Source organism: Diabrotica undecimpunctata, chromosome 3, assembly GCF_040954645.1.
Source record: "Diabrotica undecimpunctata isolate CICGRU chromosome 3, icDiaUnde3, whole genome shotgun sequence".
Lineage (NCBI taxonomy): Eukaryota > Metazoa > Arthropoda > Insecta > Coleoptera > Chrysomelidae > Diabrotica > Diabrotica undecimpunctata.
Window position 1 is genome coordinate 109764025 of NC_092805.1, and position 26394 is coordinate 109790418.

General features: G+C 33.6%; 2 protein-coding genes across 2 annotated transcripts in view; both read right to left on the reverse strand.

Moving 5' to 3' along the window:
* Dhc93AB (Dynein heavy chain at 93AB) overlaps nucleotides 1–26394 on the reverse strand; it is a 295262-nt gene that overhangs the window by 163420 nt on the left and 105448 nt on the right. Inside the window, exon 25 of the mRNA XM_072526597.1 lies at nucleotides 850–1132. Within this exon, the coding sequence (XP_072382698.1) occupies nucleotides 850–1132 (283 nt within the window). The remainder of the gene's footprint in view (nucleotides 1–849; nucleotides 1133–26394) is intronic.
* On the reverse strand, nucleotides 8807–25505 carry Gas8 (Growth arrest specific protein 8). Its single transcript, XM_072526596.1, has 2 exons — nucleotides 24383–25505; nucleotides 8807–9237 (listed from the first exon to the last, which is right to left on the reverse strand). The coding sequence occupies exons 1-2, from the start codon at nucleotides 25443–25445 to the stop codon at nucleotides 8888–8890; spliced, it is 1413 nt and encodes a 470-aa protein (XP_072382697.1). The 5' UTR covers nucleotides 25446–25505; the 3' UTR covers nucleotides 8807–8887.

Sequence of the window (26394 nt, forward strand, 5' to 3'; positions counted from 1 at the left end):
AAGTTATAATAAACGTGTTTACTTTTGAGTCGTTTTTTTATTATTTTTATATCCAAGTAATTTTCTCAAATAAATAAAACATTTTTCTTGATTTTCTCAAAACTAAGTTAATGTCAGTTGGTTCCTTGTTTCATAACGGGGTCCAATTGAAGCAAAGTGCAGAAGTTGTAGGTCTAGCAATAAATACAAATAAGGAAAAATTATTCGTACAAACTAGATCAAATAGACACAAGTCACATATTTTAAATCGCGAAATATACACTGGAAAAAAAACTCCGACTGTATAAAAAAATAATTAGGTTTATAGTAAGTTATGGGTATGAAGTATATGAAATATGGCTCATAATAAATATAACTGCCAATGCATTCGACTTGTACAAAGAAAAAATATTTCGGAGGATACTGGGCCCAATTAGTGAAAATAACAACTTACTGTCGAATTAGATATAATAAAGAAATAAACGAACAATATGGAGAACTAACGCTAGCACAATACACTAGACTGCAGCGATTAGGGTCTTCAAGACAAGTGGTCTGGTCTGGATGCATATGAGAACAGAATCACTGAAAATTACTAAACGCAAGAATGCAAGAAGAAGACCTGTTAAAAGACTAAAAAGATATAGGAGGACGAAGTGGACGAGAATAAAAACCTTCTAAAAATACGTTCGTGGAAAGGACCAACAGTAGGTCGAGATTTTTGGAGAAGTTTACACGAGGCCAAAGCCTTACGTAAGCTTTAGTGCCATTGGATGGATGCAAATTATTTTTAATACATTTTTGTCTCTGTTAATTTAATTGTTAGAGCTCGTATAATGAATTGTATTGAAATTTAATTTTTAATACTACCTGCTCCTGAAACATTGCTGATCCGAACGCCCAAACGCAACAGAATACAAAATATAATTCATACCATTCTTTTGGACAATCTACAGGTGTATTTTGTGGTGTTAAAATACAGTCTAAAAGATGACATAACATTGCAAGATGAGACGTTTCAACTATCGGCGTAATTTTCTTAAATCTCGTTCTAACGTTTTCCAAACAAGCCGGAATATATTTATCAAAAAGCATTATTAAGTTTGACTTCTCTGCAACGATTTCTCTGGTTTCTATCCAGCTGGTCACGTACCTAAAAGTAAATTATTTTTTTATGTTAATTTTCAGCGAAAATTTTAATTCGTAAGAAAATTTTTGATTACTTTAAAACCCCATAAAATGCAACAAAATTTAAGTTTTTTCATATCTCTAACTTTTCATAACTTGCTTTATATAATAGTCAATTTTATGTAAACCCCTGTTACTCTAGTCGTCAGAGACGAAAATGCCACTGAATCTCTAAAAATCATACAAACAAGCTGAATTTTGCGGAGAATGTCAGTTTTGGGACCCTAAAAAGATGTAAAAAAGTTTACCACTCCTACCCCCAGACTTTCCCCTAAAGCCCCTCGTAGGGAGGAAAACGGAAAACGTCGATTTACTAATAATCTGTACGCTGTAGAGAAAAATGTTTTAAACAAGAAATGTAACTGTAATAATTTTGAACAAAAATTTCCATTGTCAATTTTTTTTAGAATGAACAGTTCTCTCAGAAACAACGCTTAAAGAGATCTGCGATTTTGAATGTCAGTTACGCGCGCGAAATAAATATTTAAATAAAATTTGTATCAACTCGATGGTAAAAATTTGATATCTTTCGATGAGTGTCTTATCGACAAAAAATCGATCGAATTTTCTATGCATTTTTTACTTTTTGCCGCAAATGAAGTCAGTTTCTACAAAGCTGTTAAATAAATAAACCTTGCGCGATTTTTGCCATTTTTTCCGATTCTTATTAAATCAGTAGAAGTAAGTTAAAGTACAATTCAAACAATTAGACGTACATGTCATAGATTTAATGACATCATAACCCACCAGTACAAACTTGACGGCAAACAAATTCAACAAATTTTTCCTCATATATTAGTTTCTTCGATACTGTCAAGTTTCGCAGGAAAGTGCTGTTGTCAAATTAAAAGCATAAATGAGGAGTTAGCGTTCAAAAAAGGATTTGTCACAATAAATCACATGTTAAGATTTTGGTGTCATTTGAAAACTTATTTTGAACCCCACATGTTAGTAAATAAAAGTTTGATCAAAACGAATTTTGTGGTATAGTTTTTCACATATGAAATATAGGTAGCGAAACAAAACAAGTTTGGTCTACCATAAGTAGTTAATCAGAAAATGTTTAGTCACAACCAGCCAATCACAGGACAATATTTGGATCAGGACATGAACATCACAAAAGTATGAAAAATGTATAATAATTTACAAGATGAAATCTCGAACAAAGTATCAAAAACGATGTTTCGAAGAATTTTTCAAACCTTTAATATTTAATTTCGCTCCCCAGCGTTTGATGTGTGTAGTTACTGCTACAAAATAAAACATGTCATCAAAACCACAAAAGAAGATTGAGTACATGACCAACAAGCGAGTTCACGCGATTCGTGTAGCAGCATTTTATAAGGCTATGAAAAAAGAGGAGTCTGGTTCACTCACTATGTGCTTCGACTTACAGCAGATTCAACCGTTACCAAAATCACCGGTTCAAGAAGCATATTACTCTAGGCAAATTGGATTATACTGTTTCTGTGTTGTTGGAATTGACGGAAAGAACCCGACATTTTATATGTGGACAGAAGATGAAGCTGTAATGGTTTCTACTGAGGTCTCTTCAGCTCTTTTTCAATACCTGCAAAGCCTTGATCTACCTGAAAATGTTACATCAGTCAGACTTTTTTGTGATGGGTGTGATGCTCAAAATAAAAATAATTTCGTTTTGCATACACTTTTTTGATCAAAACTAAGTCCAAAGTAACAGACATCACAATTACATTTCCGGTTAGAGACACAGCTTTCTTCCTGCCGATCAAGTGTTTGGACGGAGTGGAAAAATTGTTGCGTAAACAGCCAACTATCATCCACAAGGAAACCTACATCTATGTATACAAATCAGTTGGAACAGTAAAACTACTGGGAGAAGATTGGAAACTGTTTGACGTTAAAAGTCTTTCATCAACAGAAAAAGGCTGCTTTAGGCGTCTGGACGGTATCTCAAACTGCAAGAGAATTTTCATAAAAGAGAAGTTGTTAATCTACAAACTACACTCTTGGTCAGAGGCCTAATGAGCTTTGTATTTGAATGTGAGACGGAGGCATGAAAATGTCTTCAAAATAAAGGTTGACCTGCTAAAAATGCGCCTTATTGGAGATAGATGAGTTGCCACTCGGTCACAGCATACGTCCAGCCAAAAAGAAAGATGTTGACAAGCTTTTGACGCAGATCTTTGGGGAAGAATATAAGGGCGATCAAAACCTATATTGGTATTCGTAATATCTTTGTATCATTTCTAACAGCGTCCCTGGAACAGAAGAAGCTGAGCATGATGATGAAAACTGTGACTGTCTAATGGAAGATGTTGGGAAGATGTTAACTTTTGATTTTATACTCATAAGTCATGAAGGTATGGTTGTTTATATCAAATTTATTGTTTTGTAAGTTCATTTTTTGACCTATACCTATTTACATGATCAATCAAAAGAGGATTGGTCCTCATAGAGTTTATTCAAAAGAAGTTTGGTCCATACCGGTCGATCAAAACGCGTTCAGTCCATTGAATAAACCTATTTTTTATAAAATAAACACATAATATTTTACTTTTATATTTATTTTTAGTGTCCAGAACCATCAGTCTATCATTAGAAAAAAAATTGTAATAACCACAAACATGGAAAATAAAGAAATATATATTTTTTTTTAATTTTCTGAACGTTTTTCTAGTTCTGCCAAATCTTTTTTTGAACGCCACCTCCTCAAATGTATTTACCATATCAGCTACCGGCTACCTTTCTCATTCTCTTTAAGAGTGTGAAACAAAGATAACTATCTGTATTATAAGGGTCAAACCCATCTTGTCTCCAATAGAAGGTTATGTAAGATTATTTGTATAAATGACTCCCGTAGAAGTTCATAATTGTCTCAAACCTTGGAATTTGAAGACATATATGGCCCTTAAAAATTTTCGGTATCGCGTCACGTCGTTTGCATAGATTGTAATGGATTGCAATAAATCAGTGCTTTGTTTGTCTTCAGTGGAGAACCATCTCTAAATAAAGCCAAATGTCCGTTTAAAATTTTTTAAATCTTCGTATCTACGAATATGAACATTATTTTCTGCAGAGTTTGTGTGTTTTTTGTTTTTTTTTTTGTTAAGTTAGTTTTAAATAATGAGTAAAGTTCACAGTACATATACAATAACATCGATAATATACTACATATTGAGTTGTAAGTTATAAAATATTAACATCTGTATTTCTTATAAACTCTATGTCATCTGTTGTGTTTTAGAGAACTGATGAAACTTTAGAAATATAAAGCGAAACCTCTTCGATAAACTTATGACGTAGTTGACTTCTTTTTTTTATTTGCCGTACCACTTAAATTAACGCACCACTTCAATAAATCAATTTTATTTGTAAATAGGCAAAGAATAAAAAATAAAACTTCACCAGATTTATTCTACATTTTATTAGTAATTATAACAATTTGTCTAATCATCAGAAAATGTTAAAGTACAGGAGAAAAAAAAAATAAAACGGAAAATTCAAAAAAAAATGATAAGAAAAGTAAACTGAAATATTAAAATAAGTCTTAATAAGGAGTGTTTCCACCTCTACTACGTATAACAGCCTCACATCGTTGGCCCATACTTAAAATTAATTGCCGTATTTCAATTAGGTCTAGTTCTCTCCAAATCTGGATCAGCCTCTCTCCCACTTCCTGTAAGTTGTTTGGTTGGATCGGTGTCGCTCTTAATCGCCTACAAAGGATATCCCAGAGATTTTCAATCGGGTTTAAATCCGAACTATGTGCTGGCCATTCCATAGTGTTAATTTCTACCTCTTCTAGATAATTTCTGACGATCTGTGCAGCGTGAGGTCTGGCATTATCTTGCATTAGTAAGAAGTGTTCACCGATATAAGGAGCGAATGGTACTACATGTTGCTCCAGGATCTCCAATATGTACCTTTCAGCTGTAACAGTTCCATTTTGTATGACCACTAGGTCCGTACGTGCGGTCAAAGAAATACCACCCCACACCATAACGGATCCTCCACCAAAAAATGTGGTGTTTGAGAAGTCACACTAAGCATATCGTTCGTTGGGTCGTGGCAACACACGAACACGTCTGTCGATATTGTACAAACAAAATCGGGATTCATCAGTAAATAGCACTCGTTCCCAGTCAGCGCCTAACCAATTAACGTGTTCTCTGGCAAAATGTAGTCTCCCCCTTCGATGCTCTGCAGTTAATAGAGGACCTCGGGCGGCAATCTTAGGTGTTAAGTTGTATTCCCTAAGTCGTTGGCGAACAGTTTCAGTACTAAATTGTATAGCATGCACGTCTCGAAGCTGAATTTGTAGACTTCGATGTGTTACAAAACGTTGTCGAAGAGCAGAAATTCTTAAAAATCGATCTTGAATAGGGGTAGTTACCCGGTTTCGTCCTTGCCCTGGTCTGCGAGTATGATCCCCTGTTTCGAGGAATCTTTCTAACACCCGTGCGACGGATGTGTGGGACATATTAAATCGACGACCAATTCTTCGGTAACTCCAACCTTCTTCCGACAGTATCACTGCTTGGGCACATTCATCTCGGGTTAAATTACGTGATTGACGCTCCATAATAAACATAATTAACAATAATCAACAATTAAACAGTAGCCGAATAAAATTCGTGAACACTTCGAAATGAGTATATTTATAGAATTAGTACATTTTTTGCTTCTTTTTGTTTTGTTGCAAAAAAATCTATAGCGATAAAACACAGTCAATAAATATAGAGTGTAGAAATAGCATATACAAGGGGCTTTCAAAATATAACATTACAATGGAAATTTTTATTAACGCTAATAAAATATATATTTCAAAGTGGTGCGTTAATTTCTTGGAGAAGTGTATGTATATATATATATATATATATATATATATATATATATATATATATATATATATTATTCTCGATTATTTAATTCAAATTGTTGGATATTTTAATTGAATTGTATTAAAACAAAAATGCCGTCGTATTTGAGCAGCCATTGCAAGCAATTAATTTCAAATTTCATTGAATATTTTGAGAGTGAAAAGAAGAACATCCATTTGTTAGAGCCTAACATTTACAACATATAACAGTAAATTTCGATTTTGAGTTTTTAGCCCATAAAAGAAAGTTTTTACCTCGCAATTATTAATAGTTTTCGATTTATTCGGTATCCAAAGTGTTAGTTTTATATAAAAAAATCAATATTTTTAATCTAAGACTAATATTAACCGAGCTATACTTTATTATAAATTAGATCTTCTTCGTCGAATGCTAAATTTTGGAGTTTCAAAGTCAAATGACGGGAAAACTGTGCATTTTTCGAGGATAACTTATAAAAACTGATTTAAAGTATTTAAAAAGACCCATCTTTAAAAAAAATGTCTCTAGCAGTAAAACTGAGTGACTTATGATGAAAAGAAACTCAGTCTTCATTTTTTTCAGCGAGAAAGTGAGAGGAAACAACCCCCTAATTACCACCCTAATTAAGATTAGTTGGCCTTATGTAGTCTTCTTTATTTATGTTCTATTATGACATTCTAAAAGTTTGATCGACTTATCGAAAATAAGTAGTTAAAAAAACGATTTAAAAGCGAATATCGAATTTTTATAGTTTGGTAAAAAATTCCCTTTTCTTCAAATAGAAAAATTTTTATACTCTATACAGTATAGAAATCCTCTATACTGAAAATCCTCTCCCATGGTGTAAACGTTTTCTTTATACACTGAGAGACAGTTTCAAAAAACAAACAACAAAAAATAGTAGAATTATAACCAGATTATAACGAGAACTAAACGAAAAATTTCTTAGTCCAGTTCCTTTAAAGATAAGAAATTGCCAGTATTTTAACAATCGCATTACACATTGTAAATTAGTCATTTTAGAACTTGAAGTAAATATTTCCATATCAGTACCATTCAGTACAGTTAACATTATTCTTCTTCTTTAAGTTCCATCTTCTATCGAAGGTTGGAAATGATCATGACTATGCGGACTCTGTTGACTGTCGCTCTAAAAAGTGCTGCACTACTGCATTCAAACCATTTCCTTAAGTTCTTAAGCCAGGATATTCTTCGTCTTCCCACATTTCGCTTTCTTCGGATTTTGCCTTGCATAATAAGTTGTAATAATGCGTATTTTTACCCTCTCATCACATGTCCTAAGTACTCAAGTTTTCGTCTTTTGATAGTTAATATTATTTCCGCCTCATTTCCTATCCTTCTAGTTACTTCCACGCATTCTTTGAATCCATGATATTCGTAGGATTCTTCTGTAACACCAAAATTCAAAGGCGACCAACTTATTCAGATGGACTTGTTTTAGTGTCCACGCTTCCAAGCCATAAAGAAGAGTAGAGTTAACATTATTACATTATTACAAAGCAAGGTCATTAGCGAAACCGAATTTAAAATTATTCTGCGCATTATACTTGAAGCATTATTTGGTTAAAACGTCTCATTTTTGCTGGGAAATAATATCTTAATTTTTTTGGACTAAAGGTATTATGTATTTATTTAAATTTACCGACGGACGATAGATAGATGGAGGCTACTATACAAAATGTACAAATTTTAAGTTCGTAAATTTTTTATCTCTGCGTTAAACGGTTGTCCAAACATGAAATTGTTAATTTTTTCAAAGATCAAAAAGATAATAATGACTATGTGGTTTTACCGCATCATCATTACTTTCAAAATCTCAAGTACTTTTTTTTGCATGGTCATCACGAGAATTAAATTGATTAGATTGCTAAAAAATATTATCGGGACATCTTTAACAGTCAGAAACAACAAACACTTGACGTTTAATTTTGGATTTTGGACAAAGAAGAAAGAAGGTTTTATTATTATTAATTAAAATTGCCAATAAAATATTCATTTATACTATAAAAAACAACTCTCTAACAGACTAGGAATTTGTTAATTTTCATCTAAATATATAAATTTATGTTATTAATTAATAAAGACATTAATATAACTATCTGACTGAGATTTATTTTTAATAATCAGAAAGTTATTTAATTTAGAGTATTTTCTATAAAGAAAGAAATTTCTTATGAAATTGTAGCTTTTTGTTTCCCAAGAATTTGATTTGTAAACAATTTTTCTACGGCAAAAGTTGAGTAAGATATTGACAATTAAAACTTGTACTAATATGCAAAAACTAACTATAGCAACCCTTTAAGAAATTAAAGATTTTAAAACGATTTAATATTAATGAACTTGTAGCTATTGACACAACCTACTTTTTTACAGAACTTTACAGAAAAAACCAATCATTTTTTTTGGAAAAAATGTAGAAATTCAATTGGAAGCATAGTTATGTAGGTTAGCGGTGTTTTTTTGTATTCTGTACGTTAGAAACTTATATACACGCATGCATTTAAATATTCGACTCATGGAACCATAGAACATTATATGAATACGTATATACTCGTAATATACGTCATGTTTGTGTATGCGTGTATCCGTAAATTTTAGCATCGCCAAGTGAATATTTTTTCAAGTCCACAAATAATTTTTGTTAAAATTATAAAACAATAGAAAATTATCTTGGATACTTTCTTGTAAGTTACCTGTACATAAATAAATTATTTACGTATCATAGTTTAGGCCGTTTATAAGAATTTAGGCCGTATGAAGAACATGTTTGTAAAAGATTATATATTTATTTATTAATATAATATATTTTAGGTGAACATATTATTATAGAATATTTGAAGTATATCATGTAATGTAAATTAACGGTTTTCTGTGACTAATCCAGCTGGCCCTGTAGCAAGTCCTCCTTGCCCTTCTGGTATAATTCTTAAAGGAATAAAACCTAGTTCTTGCTTAGGAATTCCATACTGCTGTAGTTTCTCTTCAAATGTTTCGAGAAGATCGTCGTGAGCTTTACAAACTCTAGCTAACTCGTATTGTAAATCGCTTATTGTGGCATTCTTTTTTGCTAAAATTTCTTCTAGCTTTTGGTTTGTTCGTTGAGGAGGAGTTTTTGTTGACGCTTGTAGTTCGGCTATTACAATTTCTCGGTGTTCTGCTACCTGAGTCAGAGTGTGAATACGTTTGTTTAAAAGCAAATTTTTAACACCTGAAAAGCAAATAATATAAACCATTATTATAGGTACAAAATTAAATCTAGTAATATAATTAATTATATTCAGAAAATTATCCAAATTACAATATTAGCAAGCTCGGAAATTGTTTTCTAAAAATTGTCTTAAAAAAACTTAGCCCTAAGAAAACAGATTCAAATCTACATAAAAAAATATGTAAAATAAAAGAAAAGTTTTGTACACTATGGAAAGTGGTGGATTATATCTATATGTCGCAGCCAGATGGTTAAATTAGCCGTTCGATAGAACAGCTAGCCCTTTGATTAAACCTTAGACCATTAAAGTTTGTAGACACGCCGTTATACCCCCCGTTTCGAAGAGTGAAGCAAACATAAATTTATAAGTGTTAAGTTCCAATTTAAAACTTTTTCAATACATTATTTTTTTTAAATTATCATATTACCTTTCAGTGCATTTAATTGTACGCAGCGACACAAAAAAAGGACAGATATATCATTTAATGGGTAAAAAAAAATCATAAATTTAACTTGGAAAACCTACCAGAAATGTAGCATCCAAAGTGTTTAAAATATACACATATGAGAGTCTTATATAATTTTTATTTTATGATTACTTTGAAAACTGAAGGATAAAGTAAATAAATTGTTTTAGATTTCCTAAAGATTCATCATGGAATACAAAAAAATGGATTATAGCGAAATGAAAATTTTAAACCATCAAATAGTTCTAAAATTTGCTCCAAGCATTTCACGGCGGATTCGTTTATTTCTAGCGGATGGAGTTTAAAAAAACAAACCAAAAAAAATGCTGTACCCAGCATTTTCGATTTTGCAAACCGTTTAATTAAGCAAGTTAAAAATGGAAAATTTTCAGTAAAAAAGGAAACTGTCTCAGACAAAACAACAGGCTCTAAAAGTGAAAATATAAATATAACAACGAGTTAATCTACTACCATAAAGACTCCAGTAGAAATTCTAGAGGAAACTACCTTGGAAAGATCCTTTATTGGAAAAGCGAAGACATTATCTTGGTGAATTTGTTGAACAAGAATCATCTAACAGATATCAGGAATATAAAGAGATAGTAAACAAATTATTTCAAAAGAAAAACAAACAAATCAAAATGTTGCAACAACAAAATAGAAGGCTTGTTAAAAAAGTTAATACCTTAAAATCTTTACTAGAACATCTAAAGGAAATAATAGAAAAATCTAATAAAGATAATATATACATAATTTTTCCCCTAAAATGAAACTTCCATCCACAAGTAAAATTTCTATCCTTTAAATTTATTTTTATTATCAAACAAGAAGTACACTTTCAAATTAAACATTTATTTTTACAAAATTACTTTAATTCAAAAATGTTTCAGGTTAACTAGACGACGATCAGTCTTTTAATCAAACAGCTAATTAAAATAATTATCTAGTTGCACACCTAATCCTTTCATGTAATTGAAAAACGCGTTATGATTTCTTACCTATGAAATGATGTTATTTACTTCACAGATAAGGTTATTATTAATTTTCTTATTACATTTAAACCATTTATTGACATAACTTAAACTGCTTTGACATTTAGATCCGAAAAGAACTTTTTTCTTAAAGCAAGCACTTTTCATGGTACGGCATTGTTTTTATGCTGGTTTACACGAGCATTTTAGAAAACCTTGCCTCCCAAACTTTGATTCTGTAGTCGAAGCTTCTTTTAAAGATATCGGAGTACCTAAAATTTCATCATCATAGCTTTTCGTTGAGTGCAATTCTTGTCTCACAAACCAATTTTTAATAGTTCCTGTTTCTGTGCCGATTCTATAAACTTCATTTCTAAAATCCACAATTTTTTGTGTCCAAAGGTCCACGATCCACTTTCGGTAGACCTATTAGGACACTACTGCCAATAAGTAGAGGTATCAGTTTTTTTTAGTTCTTAACTATTTTTCAGCTGCACGTTTTAAACTTTTGTGGGCCTCATTGCTCTGAAATAGTATGTTTTTTTACATTTTGCATCTAAAACATACCACTTTTGAACCAAAACCTTCCTCTCCTACTACAGACAACCCACATGTGACATGAACAGGATTATTGCAAGTCTTGCAGTTATGGGTATTAGTGGTAGGATTCTGACATATGACACAAATTAGTTCAAAGTACTTAGTCCTCTTTAACTGACTAGATTTTTCGTCAATGTTATTAGTATTAACACTTGTAGAGTAATTGTCACCTAGATTTGAGGAACTAGGTTCAGCCAATATAATTTCTAAATGAACATTATTAGATTTTTATCAGTATAATGACTTCACAATTCTCAATATTTTCAAGTTGTTCGAGAAATTCTCTGTAATTTGAGTTCCATCATTCTATGCTACATTCGACCTCTCGGTGTTTAAACTCTGATTTTGTATCTCAGTACTATCGTCGCATTTCCCATATTTTTATTTTTTGGTAACTGTTCTTCTGTTTCAATGTTCATCAACAGTTAGGAGGGTATATTAGTATCTTTCACACTAGCTTTAGAATTACTACCAAACAATGCTTTATAAGGAGACCTCCCGATGATTCGATGAAATAAAGATTTTTTTTGTTACCGACAAAAAAACAACCAATAGACCACTTGGTCGAATTTTTCATTCAAGAACGTGTCACATTTTCCACGTTCTGGTTGCTACGTTCAATGCTGCCCTAAGTTTAAGGACTCCTTGGGCTACCTTGTACAATTTTGCAATCAGGCCAGAGTGCAACCAGTTCTTCCATCACTTTTGCCGTAAACTCTCGTCCATTGTCAGATTGTAAAATATATGGAGCATCAAAAATCAAAAATATTTTCATAAGCTTCATTGCTACCTCACTCGCCATTTTCGTTTTCAGTTGACGGAGGTTCAAAAATTTTGAAGCATTATTTTGGTAATTGAGCAGCCACTTATATTCGCCATCAGGACAAGATTGAAAATCAAGTCAACCTGTCCTCGAATATTAAAATCTTGAGAAACAAAAGGTCGTGGACAACAGGACTTATTTTGATTCCTTCTTTATTATTTTAACTTACAACCGTTAAACAAGAACAACAGTGGTTGCCACCATATTGTAAACAATGTGTTGAATCACTTTTGAATGTTGTCATAAAGATTCGATTTAATAGCTAGTCGTTCGGTTGAATGGCGTCGTTCCAATCAAACGACTATTTTTCAACCAGTTAACTGGTGCTGCTAGCGGCGCGTTGGTCAAGAAAAAAATTACGTCAATGATATGACGGCTTTTCAATCAACCATGTCGTTTAACTTTTTAATTGGCTAATTGGCTTAGTTCCAGTGCCATAAAACAAAACACACACACACAACTTTTTAATTGCTTAAAAATTCGACAAAATAACTAGTCGTGTGATTGAATTACGTTCTGTTTAATCGAACGGCTAATTTAACCATCTGGGTGCGACATCATAATTATATTAATGCCATAAATATACATCGTATGGTATTTTTTTCGGTACGTTTTTCAACTTCGAAAAACTTTTTAGACTAGCACATAGTTTCAAATCACATGTCTTATTACTTTTCGTTCGTGTTTTTGATGGAAGTTTATTTCTGAAATATTACTAAGATTAGATAACGGCACTGGAAAAAATGATAAGATAACTATGTATTATTGTAGGGTACGGATCATCCTAAAACGAAGCTAAGGAAAAGAAATGTTTCTTTTGGAAAAGGAAATCTTTTGGGACGATTCGCAGGATGAGATGGACATTCTGAACAACAAAGTCATACTAACCGAAGATTTTGATAGAGGGGAATAGAATTTTAATAAGTGATCAAAAGGACTATCCAGTCGGAAAACATGGAGAAATAATGAAACGCAATAACTGAAATAGTCATAGGCCATATGGACCTCTGTAAAACTTATACGTTTCCTGCAGTCGATTTTTTGGACTGAATTAGTTATTAATAAATTAAATTTTCACTCTTTTGATCTATCAGCAAAAATTGTATCATTTGAAACTAATTTAATAGTAATACATTTATAAGTCATATAAAAACGTTTAAAATGGCGTTTTCCACATGTTTTTGTCCTTATTTGTTGCTTATATAAAGTTGCAAAATAATTCAAAAATATAGGTTTTTTATAAATGTTAACAACTTTTTTAAAAATTAACCTACACAATTTATATTATACGGAATGTTTAAAAGTTATTTTATTTGTTTATCTCAATTTTTTTTGCAATGATGTAAGTCAGAAAATATTAAAGTTACTGTAATTCTAAGGATAATTTAAGGAAGAAAAATTGTTCTATCTATAATATTTAAAAAAACGAAGAAAAAGGATTTTAAATATTGCAAAATAAGGTGGCAAAAACATGTCTATTTTTAATTATAAATAATTCAAATAACTTTTTAACTATGCATGAAAAATTATTTTTTAATATTTGGAAAGCCTGCATTTTTCTACAAATTTAAAATAAGAAAAAGTTATCCTAAAATAATTTGGAACGAAGTTAGTTCCTTTTTTTTTTAAATTACTAACCTCTTTGTTTATAACAATTAAAAGATCCTATTATCGTCATTTGAAAGAACATAATTGAAAGTTTTATTGTGCAAAATTAAAAAAAATTGATTTTATGAAAAAAAAAAAATTATCCTATTCAATTATTTCTAAAAATACCTAGTATTGGTTTATTAATAGATTTTATTTCTTGCTGATCATGCTAGGCGGGTGGCTTTTGTCCAAAAAGGCCGAATTTATATATATTGGCATGGTAAACATGAAAAAATAATTTTCTTGCAAGCAATGGTTAAAAAGTTATTCTATTTGTTTATAAACAATAAATCGACATATTTTGCAAATTAAAATTATTTTTTTTAATAATGATTGAATAAATCTTATTTATTATAAGCATACTTTTTTATAAGCAAAAAATCGATGTTTTTGCAAAACTTTTTGCAATATTTAAAATTATTTAAAAAAAAAAATATTAATGATAATGAAATTTTTGACTTATTTTGCAACTTCCTAAGCAAAAAATAAGGACGGAAACATTTAAAGAACGCCATTTTGAAGGTTTTTATATGACATAACTTTCTTACTCTCAAATTTGTTTCAAATGCTTCACTTTTTGCTGATAGAGCAAAAAAGCGAAAATTTACCGTTTTTTTACCTTAATTTGTTAATAACTAATTAAGTCAAAAAAATCGACTTCAGGAAATGTATAAGTTCTCGTTATAGAGGTCCACACTATTCAAAACAACTATTGTTTGTCTGGCCGGATCAGTGTCATGAAAAAAAAGCTTATTTCCCTGAGCTATCATAGATTTCTGCCTGAATAACAACCTACTGTCTGTTTAAACACAAATATATACATAAATACGTCAGGATTATGGAGACCAGAGTGAAAAGATCTATAATCGATTTAATTCTGTTACAAAAGGGTCTATCGAGATGGTACATGATGTACGTGTCAAGAGAGGATATAAAATCGGCTCTGATCAATAGTTAGTAGATGCAAAACTTAAGATAAAACAACACTTCTTTAGGAGACATACAAACAGAAAATAGATATAAAGTTTCTAGTATAAAAGCGTACAACTTGTTAAACTTGGATCTTAGGAAAAACCATGAAGATGGACTTATAGAGAAGCTAGAGCTGGAACGAAATACAGATATCGAAAGTATATGTAAACTGTTCAAAAAAAGAGTGTACCAAGTAGCTAGAGACATTTGTGGAGACACCGTCACTAATAAAAATAAATATAAAGCAAGGTGGAATAACCAAATAAAAATGGAAGTACAATTAAAGAAGAGGTTCTGAAAAACATCTGGAACAAAGAAATATTGATAATAATAAAAAGTATAAAAAGCAAACAAGAGTAGTAAAAGAGACAATAAAAATGCTAAAAAACAAGAGTGGTAAGAGTTTGCACATTAAATGGAGACCGACAGCATAGCAAATGGTAAGCTACTATATAGAACACTCAAACATTTAAGAAAAGAAGATATCACAAGATTTATCGTAAATGAAACTAGTAATTTACTAGTCAAAGAAGAGCCATATAATGGAAAGTGTTAAGGTATAAAGGAGTGCTAAATACAGACCTTATGGACTACAAATGAACGTTAAGAAAACCAAGTTCATGATTATTTCTAAGCAACATACATACAATAGGAAGGCTAGATATCGAGTGAAAACAAGTAGAAAGAGTGAATAACTACAAATATCTGGGAACCTGGGTAAATGAAAACAATGACCAAGGTAGAGAAATAAGGACACGCATTGAAATTGCAAGACAAGCATTTATAAAAATGAAAACAATATTTGTCAATCGAGACCTTCCTCTGGATCTGAGGATAAGAGCCTTAAGATGCTACGTGTTCTCGACTTTGTTATATGGAATGGAAAGCTGGACACTAAAAGTGGATAATATAAAGAAGTTGGAATCATTTGAGATGTGATGCTATAGAAGGATTTTGAAAATAGCATGGACCCAACGAGTTACAAACGCAGAAGTGTTAAGAAGGCTACAAAAGGATTGCGAGGTCATAAAGCACATCAAAACAAGAAAGCTGGAATATTTAGGCCACATTACCACAGGTGCGAAGTATGAGATATTAAGGCTCATAATGCAAGGTAAAATCAAGGGTAAAATCAAGGGTAAAAGATCCATAGGAAGACGAAGAATTTCCTGGCTGAGAAACCTAAGAGAGTGGTATAGTTGCAGCTCAGTAGATCTTTTTAGAGCAGCCGCCAATAAGGTACGGATAGCTGTGATGATAGCCAACCTCCGATAGGAGAAGCAACTGCAAGAAGAAGAAATACAGACCTCCTCCTTCTCTATACTTTATCCTTCGCAAGGATGTGGTGACGTTATGGTATCTGACGAATGGTTGCTATCCATTCTTCTCTCTCCTGGGCGCGGTGTGCTGTCTCAGACAGAAAGTAACCGGTAGCGCACTTTATTTGGTCTGACCATCGGAGTGGCGATCTTCTCGAGTTCTTTTACCATCGACCGGAGTGGCGATCTTCCTCGAGTTCTTTTACCACCTACCTTGCCTTCAACCACCAACCCCATGCCTTCCATTCGTCTGGTAATGTGTCTAAAGTACCTCAATATATTTTGGTTGATGATTGTGGAGTCGGACTTTTTAATGGTCCAAGTTTCTGACGCATAGGTAGCGATAGGAAAGATAAGCGTCCGTACTAGGCGCAGTTTCGTTTTCCTGGTTATGTCCTCATCTTTACAGATTTTAATAAGTTTGACCGTTGCCGATCTGCTCATTGTAAGGCGTCGACGTATCTCTTTTTCGCATCCACGGTTGTTTGTGATAACAGAACCTAAGTAATTGAAACGGCTTACGACTTGAAACCCCGCTACGCTTCATATTTTCGGCTGGTTATTTCTAATTCGATCGATTATCATTACCTTGGTCTTCTATACATTAATTTTAAGTCCATATTCACGACTAATAGTGTCTAGTCTGTTCATGATGTATTCAAGGTCATTTGTTGATGATGCTAGTACTAAAGTGTCGGAGATTGCTGATTTTTCGGCCTCCGATTGATATTTCTCCTTGCCATCCGTCGAATACAATGCGCATGATGTGTTCGCTGTATATATTGAATAACGTGGGAGAGATAATACATCCTTGACAAACACCGGCTTTTAGTTTAAAATTGTCGGAGTATTATAGTTTGCTGTGTTGTTGATATACAGTTGTTTCAGTAGGTATATTAGATGTTCGGGGGTACCCATTTCTCTCAGTATTCCTCATATTTTATGCAATTTTACATTATCGAACGCTTTCGAGTAGTCGACGAAGCACAAATATGTTTCTAGATTAAATTCTCTAAATTTTTCTATAATTTGTCTTGTGGGATATGTGGTAGAAGTATGGATTTTAATCTCTCGTTAATTATAGTTAGCAGAACTTTACTTGTGTGGGAGATTAGGGCTATAGTGCGGTAGTTATTACAGTCAGTTGGTGAGCCTTTCTTATAAATAGGTATGAAAGTGAGCTTACACCAATCATTTGGCCATTGTCCTGTGTTCCAGATTTCATTACACAGTTTGAACATTACTTCAATTCCTATATCTCCCATTTCTTTAAGTGCTCCGCCGTGATTCCGTCTTCTCCTTGAGATTTTCCAGTTTTTAATTTTTTTATTACGGTTTCTATTTCCGATTTAAAAATATGTGGTTCCTTTTTGTCATTTATTTCTTCTGGATTCACGTCTTCATGGTCACTATGAAACAACATTTCACAATATTGTTTCCATGTCGCTGCTATGCCCTCTGGAGTGGTGATGATCGTTCCCAAGTTATCTTTAATTATCTGCGTTTGTGTTTGTTTCAAGTTTCTGTTGGATTTAAAGCATTGTTTCTAATTTTTCTTCTTTCTTCTACTAGGTTCAGTGTCTCATCAGTCATCCAGTGTTTTTCTTTCCTTGGGGTTTCCTTGGGGTTTGTAATATTTATTTCGTCTATAATCCACGTCTTTGTATGTTTCCATGTTTGATTGGGATCGCCAGTAATGTTTGGTCTGTTACTATGTCTTAGTGTTTCTTTGTATTTTCCAGGCTCTTTAGGTATATATTTAATTGTTTTATTTGTTTCGGTTTTTTTTACGAAATTTGATACGGAATTCGGATTGTAACAGTTTATGGTCTGTTCTGCAATCAGCCGCTGGTGTTGTCTTTACGTTGACGTATAATTTATTTGATTTTTTATTAAATACAGACAAATGTATTGAAAAGCAAGAGCAAACCAATCTCGAGACCACTAAAAATATTAAAAAGGTTCAAAAGATGAAATAACATTAAAAGATGTCACAGAGTCGATAAGATAATATTAACCTGGAAATGATAAAAAAATTCCAGGCGTCGAAGTAACAATATTGTATTAAATTATAAATTTAGCTTGGAAAAACAACCGTATTCCTACAGACTGGAAACTTGCAAACATTCTCCCAATATATAAAAAAAGGAATTATAATAAATTCTCAAATTACAGAGGCATAACTAGTCTGAGCGTAGTAACAAGTATACGAGCTAATTCTAGAAAAGATATTAAGAAATGTTGTTGAATAAATATTCAGACCAGGAAGGGGTACAACTTATTTAATATTCATAGTGTGACATCTAGTGGAGAAAGCACTACGTTACAAAAACTATAGTTCGATTTTGTCGATCTTGAAAAAGCCTTTAACTTAGTATCATGGAAGGAAATGTGGAAAACTATTGAAGATGGAGTGATTGTTAACAAGCTACCCCTAGATCTCAAAAGTATATATGCAGCTGTACAAGAAATGTGATTAGAATGAACAACCATAACTCAAAAGAATTTGTTACGAAAATGAGTGTTAGACAAGGAGGGCTACTAAGTCCTCTCTTGTTTGTTAAACTAATGGATAAAACAGATAAAGAAGCACGAAGAAGTGTGAAAGTGAAACACGTAAGAGTTTTAGTGAGAAAATTACGACAAATATTCATGTCAGAATTAATATATGCTGATAATTTAGTTATTGTGGCAAATAGCCAAAAACACATATAAAAAGTTTGCAAATATTTTAATAAATACAAAATGAAAACCAACCTAAACAAAAGTGAGATTATTGTAGTTTCCAAAGAGGCTGAAGTAAGTGATGTCAGAACAGAACACAAGGCTCGTGCTTAGCGCCGCATCAGCGTCGGCCCAACCGGACAATGGCAGTACGAAGAACGACATTGCCGTTCGTTGCAAAAGTAGGGGAGACTGGGGCTAGTTCACTAAAGGGGTTAGTTGACTAATTGTCTCTCCTTCCTCTAATGTGTAACATATGTCGCCTCTAGAGACGATACCTGAACTGATTTGACGTGGTTTATTTGTATCTACCGTAACACATGTCTATCATACGGACCTAGGAATGACAGTGTGACGCATGGTGCTTGTCGACTAAGCTGTGCCGGGGTCTGTTGACTTAGTCAACAAACCTTATTATGTACTCAAATTTCAGAATGTGTGAACGTTGGTATTTCACAATGGATTAATTTGTGAGAACTCAAACCATAGTCTCATCTGTGGGAACAACAAATGTACGCGGTATAGAGATAATAACCACTGAGATAGGAAAATGCACAATAACGTCGGTATACAAGCCACCAAACCAGCCTTTTATATTTTCACCCCCAACTAACTTCCAATCACAACCCAATCAGCTTATACTGGGAGACTTTAACAGTCACAGTTTACTCTGGGGCTATGCAAATTCGGACGCAAATGGAGACGCGGTAGAAGCATGGGCCGAAACGAGTGGCCTCACGTTAATCCATGATCCTAAGCTTCCACCATCTTTTCAGAGTAAAGTCTGAAAAAGAGGATATAACCCGGATATCTGTTTTTCAAGTAACAACCTCGAAGACCGATGTACCAAAGTAGTATATGGCCCCATACCAAAAACTCAGCATAGACCTATTGGTATAAATATCTTTCCAATTGTCAGACCACAAACTATTCCATTCAGAAGGAGATTTAACTTCAAAAAGGCAAAATGGCAAAAGTATGCAGACATGCTAGATTCTGAGCTGTTAAGTCTTGAACCAAAAGTAAAGAACTATGAAAAATTTGTAGAGGTACTCAAAAATGTGTCTAGAAAAGCTATCTCCAAAGGATGTAGACAACAATATGTTCCCGGGATGTCCAGCGAGTCCAAAGAACTGATGAGAACATACGAAACCCTCTATTCCACTGACCCTTTTAGCCAAGAAACGGTTGACTGCGGAGCAGTACTACTCCAACAGCTAAGTCAAGCCAGACAGGAAAAGTGGATTGAGACCCTGGAAAAAATGGACATGACACATAGTAGCAAAATAGCATGGAACCTTGTAAAAAAACTTAGCGGTGATCCAAAAGAACATAAACCACCTTGCAAGGTTACAGCAAACCAAGTCGCTGCTCAACTCCTTATGAATGGAAGAACTACGAACCGATATAAGAGCCCAAACACTAGAAGAAGATTGGACTCGGAGACAAACCACCTAGGTACTCCTTTTACACTAAAAGAACTCCACGACGGTATGAACAGGTTAAAAAACGGGAAAGCTGCAGGTGTGGATAATATATGCAGTGGACAAATAAAACATTTAGGCCAAGGAGCAAAAAACTGGATCTTGCAATTTTATAACACGTGCTGCAAAACCTGCGAAATTCCAAAATCATGGAGGAAATCTAAAGTAATAGCCTTGCTAAAACCAGGAAAGGACCCAGAAAACCCCAGTAGCTACAGACCTATCTCGCTGTTGTGTCACTTTTTTAAACTATACGAGAGACTCATACTCGCCAGAATAGAAAAAAATGTCGACAAGCACCTCATCCCACAACAAGGAGGATTCAGACCCGGCAAATCTTGCACCGGCCAAGTCCTCACACTAACAGAACACATTGAAGAGGGATTTGAAGAAAAACTTATAACAGGGGCTGCTTTCGTAGATTTGACAGCAGCCTATGACACAGTAAGGCACAAAACATTGCTCCACAAATTATACGACACTCTAAATGACCACCATCTGGGTAAGGTCGTATATTCCTTACTGCAAAACAGACGTTTTTTCGTTATGCTGGAGGGTAAAGTAAGTAGGTGGAGAGTTCAAAAAAATGGCCTTCCACAGGGAAGTGTTTTAGCACCGATGCTCTTCAATATATATACAAACGACCAACCTACGCCGACCGAAACCAAGCACTTCCTCTATGCTGACGATCTTGCAATATGTGCTCAAGGAAATAGTTTTGAAGAAGTGGAGAAGAAACTCGAAACTGCATTAAAAACAATGACAGCGTACTACCTGCAGAATTCCCTGAGACCCAATCCCTCTAAAACCCAAGTCTGCGCTTTCCACCTTCGCGCAAAGGAAGCCCAGCGAAAACTCCAAATTGTGTGGAATGGTAATACATTAGAACACACAAGCCAACCTATATATCTTGGAGTAACTCTGGACCGGTCCCTCACCTACAGACAACATTGCATAAAAACGAAAGGGAAAGTAACAACTAGGAACAGCATACTCAGAAAGCTAACGGGAAGTAAATGGGGCGCACGTCCTGGCGTTTTAAGAACAACGGCACAGGCACTGTGTTTCTCAACTGCTGAATATGCGTGCCCCGTTTGGGGAAGATCTGCCCACACCAAACAAGTTGATACTGCGCTAAATGATACATGCAGGATAGTAACGGGGTGCATGAAACCGACGCCACTCTCAAATCTATATAAAGCAGCGGGTTTTGCAGAACCCTCAACACGCAGAGGCGTTGCAGAGCACATAGAGAAAATTAAACAGATCGCGGACGAGCGGCATGCCCTATACAAAGCTCGAACACCACGAAAGCGACTAAAATCTAGGAAAAGCTTCCTTGGAACAGTGCAGGATGAACCGCCTGAGTATTTTCCTCTTCCCCAGGTTCAATGGACCGGCCAGTCCCTAGACTTTAAAACGTGGAAAACTATGAATCGGATAAGAACGGGGGTCGCTCCAGTAAAATCAAACATGGCAAAAGGGGGAAAAATCGACCAAGATGATGTGAACTGTGACTGTGGAGAAACACAGAATATGGAACATCTTCTTACATGCAGAAACTGTCCTCATCTATGTACCCTCGAAGATTTGTGGCTCGCCAACAAAGATGGAACCGACGTAGCCCGATACTGGGCCGAAATTTTATGAATGACATGTCCGGACACGATAAAGTAAAGTAAGTACAATGGATTAATAAGTTGATAGTGATATCGAGGCATTTGGAAACTATTAGCAACTGTTATTTTGCATATGTTTCTCTAAATGAAAATATATCTGAAGCGTCAATCGTCTTTATTTTTGTTACAGCAGAACTATGAGAACCTACAAGAGATAAAATGATAAGGACAAGATAGCACCCGATATCGTTCAACAGGCACTTATAACAGTTTTAAATGATGGTAAAAGTGTTAATAATGTCGCAAAAGACTTCTCAATACCTTAAAAACACTTCAGCGCTATATAGTTAAGGTCAGATCAGATGGTAAAAATGTAAAGCTAGAACGTGTAGGTTATTTCAATGGGAGTAATATTTTTTCTAAGGAACAAGAGAAACTTCTAGCTATTTACCTGAAACAAGCTTCATATATTTATTAAGGTTTAACTCCAAGGAGCTTAGAAAATTTGAATTCCAGTATGCCAGTGCAAACCATCTAAGAGTTCCAGATAGCTGGACAAACAATAAAATAGCAGGTCCAGATTGGTATACGTCTTATATAAAGAGAAATAGAACATTATCCTTGAGGACACCGTAAGTCACCAGTTTATCAAGAGCCACTTCATTCAACAAATCAAATGTAGACATGTTTTTCAATAATTTGAAAACGGTACCTTGTACCCTCACTGTTGCACTTTCAGTAAGTGGCAATACTGTTCCCCCGTTCTTTATTTTTCCGAGGGAAAACTACAGGGACCACTTTATTAGGGATGCACTTGTCGGAAGTATGGAGATGCAAATCTATCAGTATGGATGAAAGAACAACATTTTGTGAAATTTGTCAAGCATTTTGTGTTTTACAAAAGATGTTCTAAGGAGCGCCCCATACTTTTGTTGACAATCATGAATCCCACCTTTCTATCGAAGCGTTAGATATTTGTAAGAAAAACGGAGTAACAGTTTTATCTTTCCCTCCGAACTGCTCTCATAAATTGCAGCCTCCTATCTCTAGATAGGAGTGTTTATGGACCCCTAAAAAAATACTGAAATTCAGCTATAGATAACTGGATAGTGAACAATCCAGGTAAGACATTTTCCATATATGTTGTTCCTGGCATTGTAAAATTTAGTCTGCCTCTAGCTGCTACGCCAACCAATATAATGGGACATGTCCTCTGAATGAGGGTATCAGAGAGTGACTTCTTACCATCAAATGTGACAGACAGGGTTATACCAACAAATGAAGGAGGAAAGCTTCCGAAAACAATAGAAATATTTTAATAGTGGAGCAAGCTAAAATTATGGAGAATCCAACAAAAATTCTAGAAAATTTCCCAGGCGTCAACGACAATTTCTCTGCAACACAGTCGCATCGGCAATAATAGAACCTCCAAGTTTGATACTGCTCTCCCCTGAAGAAGTTAGGCTGTTTCAAGGCTGTTTCCAAAAGCAGGTCTTCGACAAAATCTGAGAGAATCAAGGAAGAAGAGACAAACTGCTATTTTAACCGATACTCCGATAAAAGATGCTGTAGCGGAAGAAAGACAGAATGCGAAATAAAAGAAAGGCCCACTCAAAAGAAAAACATGCAACCAAAAGAAAGACATCAAGAACACGAAAATTAGACAAGGTTCAAAATTTCTTTTCTGGGAAGAAAGCTTAATTCCATCTACGTGTGCAGCTTATCATTATCCTACATCCTCGGAATCTAAGGGTAAACTGTATGTGAAGAATCCTATCGAAATAGCACTAGAGGCGATGATTGGGTGCAATACACCCATTGCAGCAGATGAGCTCACATCAAATGCACGAACAAAAGTAATATCACTTTCTTCCTTTGTATCAATTGTAATTCAGGTGATGATTTGAGTTCCATTTTTAATCGTTAGATTTTATTAATGTCAACGGTCAAAATAAAAGTGAAAAATTAAATCTGCATTTGTTTTTGGATTGTGTCTTTATTATTCCCCTTACGATATCACTAAGAAAATATTGAGTCAACTAACCCCAGGCCATTAGTCAACTAAACCGGCACCCGGGGCTAGTTGACTTACTTTGCCAGGCAGTCAAAATTTGCTTGAAACTTTTTTCTATGGAGAATTAGAATAAATTAAAAATATACCTGCAGTACATGAAGAACTATAGAACCAGCTGACATACTTGAATTTAACAGTATGCAAATAATAAATCAGCAAAGATTAATTATTGAAAAAATAAGTCAACAAACCCCGTCTCCCCTACTGAGAAACTGGCACTAAATAGTACAAAACAGATAAGAGTGGAAAACTTATGAAGAGGTCTTTGTCCAGTAGTGGATATGAACAGGCTAAAAGAGAAGAATAAGAAGAGAACTGTTAAAAACCAAAAAAATACGAAAAATATAAAAATTTCTAAAACTACGTCCAATTAAGGAGTGTCCTAACTTTATGCCCTGCAGTGTATAATATTATCAGTTATAAATAAAAAATAGTTACTTACTTGTTTTCTGTTGCACCTCCAATACCGCTTGAACAAATCTATTATGAAGTTCATCTCTTTCTTTCTGAAGTGTTTCAAATCTTAACTCCAATGCATCATAAGACCATCGGAGGTCTTCCAAACTTTTCACCTTTTGTGACAACATTAATTTAGTATTAGCTAAAGCTTGTTTATCCCTCTCATAATTTTCTAATTGTCTTTTATATTCTTTAATTTGATCAAGTGCTGCTTTGAGTGGGTTAGTCAGTCGTTTGTTCTCTGCAGTTAAATCGGCAACTTGTTTGGTCATTCTTTCGTTCTGCTTTCTTAAAATTTCCATTTGATCCTTAAGACTACTAATAAGGGCAAGATTGTTTAAAGTAATGTCGTTGTAGTAGTTTTTCATTTCGTTAAAAGCTTTTTCATGGTGTTTAATTAGGTTAGAAATGTGTTCGTTCTTTCTTTCTTCCACTTCTGATATTTCCATATCATGTTTATTATTTAGGTGTGATCTTAAATCCGCGTACTTTTTTTCATATTTCATTTCCATTTCTTTGGCTCTAGTTTCAAACTCGCTTCTAGCTTTACTAATTTCTTCACTGTTTTGAATTTTTAGAGATTTGATTTGCTCTTGGTTACTAAGTTCCTGTTCTCTCATAAGGGCCTTTAAACTTTTTTTATCTTCCAGAAGTTCTCGTTCTTGAACTGCATGTTCATCTTGTGCTTGCTTTAATGCTACCAGCGATTCAGCTTTGCATTCCGTTAAATTATTTTGATGCTCGTATTGAAGATGTTTCACTTTTTGTTTAAAAAATTTTAACTCTTCTTCATTCTTTTCGACTCCTTCTTCTAACGCCCTGTCTTTATTTCTTACTTGTGCTCGAGCTTCTTCAAGTTCGTTTCGGGTAATCTCCCAAAATGTTCGGATTTTGTCCCTTTCCATCTGGAAAAAATTTCTTTCTTCCCTTTCTCTATCATTTTCTTCTTTTATTCTCAGCGCAAAAGCTTCTAATTGTTCTCTGGTCATAGATGCTGTATCAACCCCATCAATAATTTTGGGCCCACCGCCTTTTTTCGGAGGCATTTTTAAAATAGTCTTTTAAATTGCCACAATAACATAAACATTAAAATATGAACTGAAATATAGATTAAATGACATTGTCTATTGCATAGCAACGGTCACCGGTGTGTAGGTAATGTTTGATCGAAATTAAACTGATGAAAGAGCGGCGTTTTTAAATATACATTTTAATACAGTGTAATCGCAGTAATAGCATTCGCAGGAAAATGTCGAGTTTCAATTTACTTTGTTAATATTAAGGAGAATAGTAGACATTATTTTGTGTGGTTTTGTTTGGAACTCCCACAATTTTGCTTTTTTACAAAACTTAGGATAAATGGTTATACATATGTATATACGAGGAGCTTCATAGATATTTTTTATATTAATTTTTAAACCTGTCAATCATTATTGACAGTAAACTAGGTATAGTATACTATGTAAAAGGCTACGATGACAGGTCACACTGTTTGTCCAGTAATATAACGACGCCATCTAGGAAAGAAATACGAACTACCATTATTCAATCTTATTTTGTTCTTGAAACGATACGTTTAACTAATAGTTATGTATTAATTACATATTAAAGTGTTAATAATTAATTTTAATAATATTTTTAAGGTAGAATTTAATACAATGTTAATTTAGATAGATATAAAATCCTAACACCATCTGAACAAAGAAATCTGATAAAAATATAGGATACTGTAATTTTAAGGTAAGATAAACACTGTGTAAGATAAACATACACTTACTATAAAAATAAAATGACGTTTAGCAAAAGTCAACGCTTTACCAAAATAAAATAAAATAAAAATTAAATAAAATTAAATAAAAATAAATCAAGTTAAACAGAATTATGTAGAATTTAATAATTTTTTGAGCGTTTGGTAGTGGGGGTAGAATAGTTCGTGGGATCGTGACGTATGATAAGGAGAGGCGGTAGCGAATATGTTAAGACAGAAAAAACACA

Excerpts from the sequence above, each read along its gene's own strand:
- Gas8 (XM_072526596.1), bottom strand. The coding sequence starts at position 25,445 with ATGCCTCCGAAAAAAGGCGGTGGGCCCAAAATTATTGATGGGGTTGAT. Across the intron at positions 9,238-24,382 it reads GGAGGTGCAACAGAAAACAA|GTGTTAAAAATTTGCTTTTA; the intron begins GTAAGTAACTAT and ends TTTGCTTTTCAG.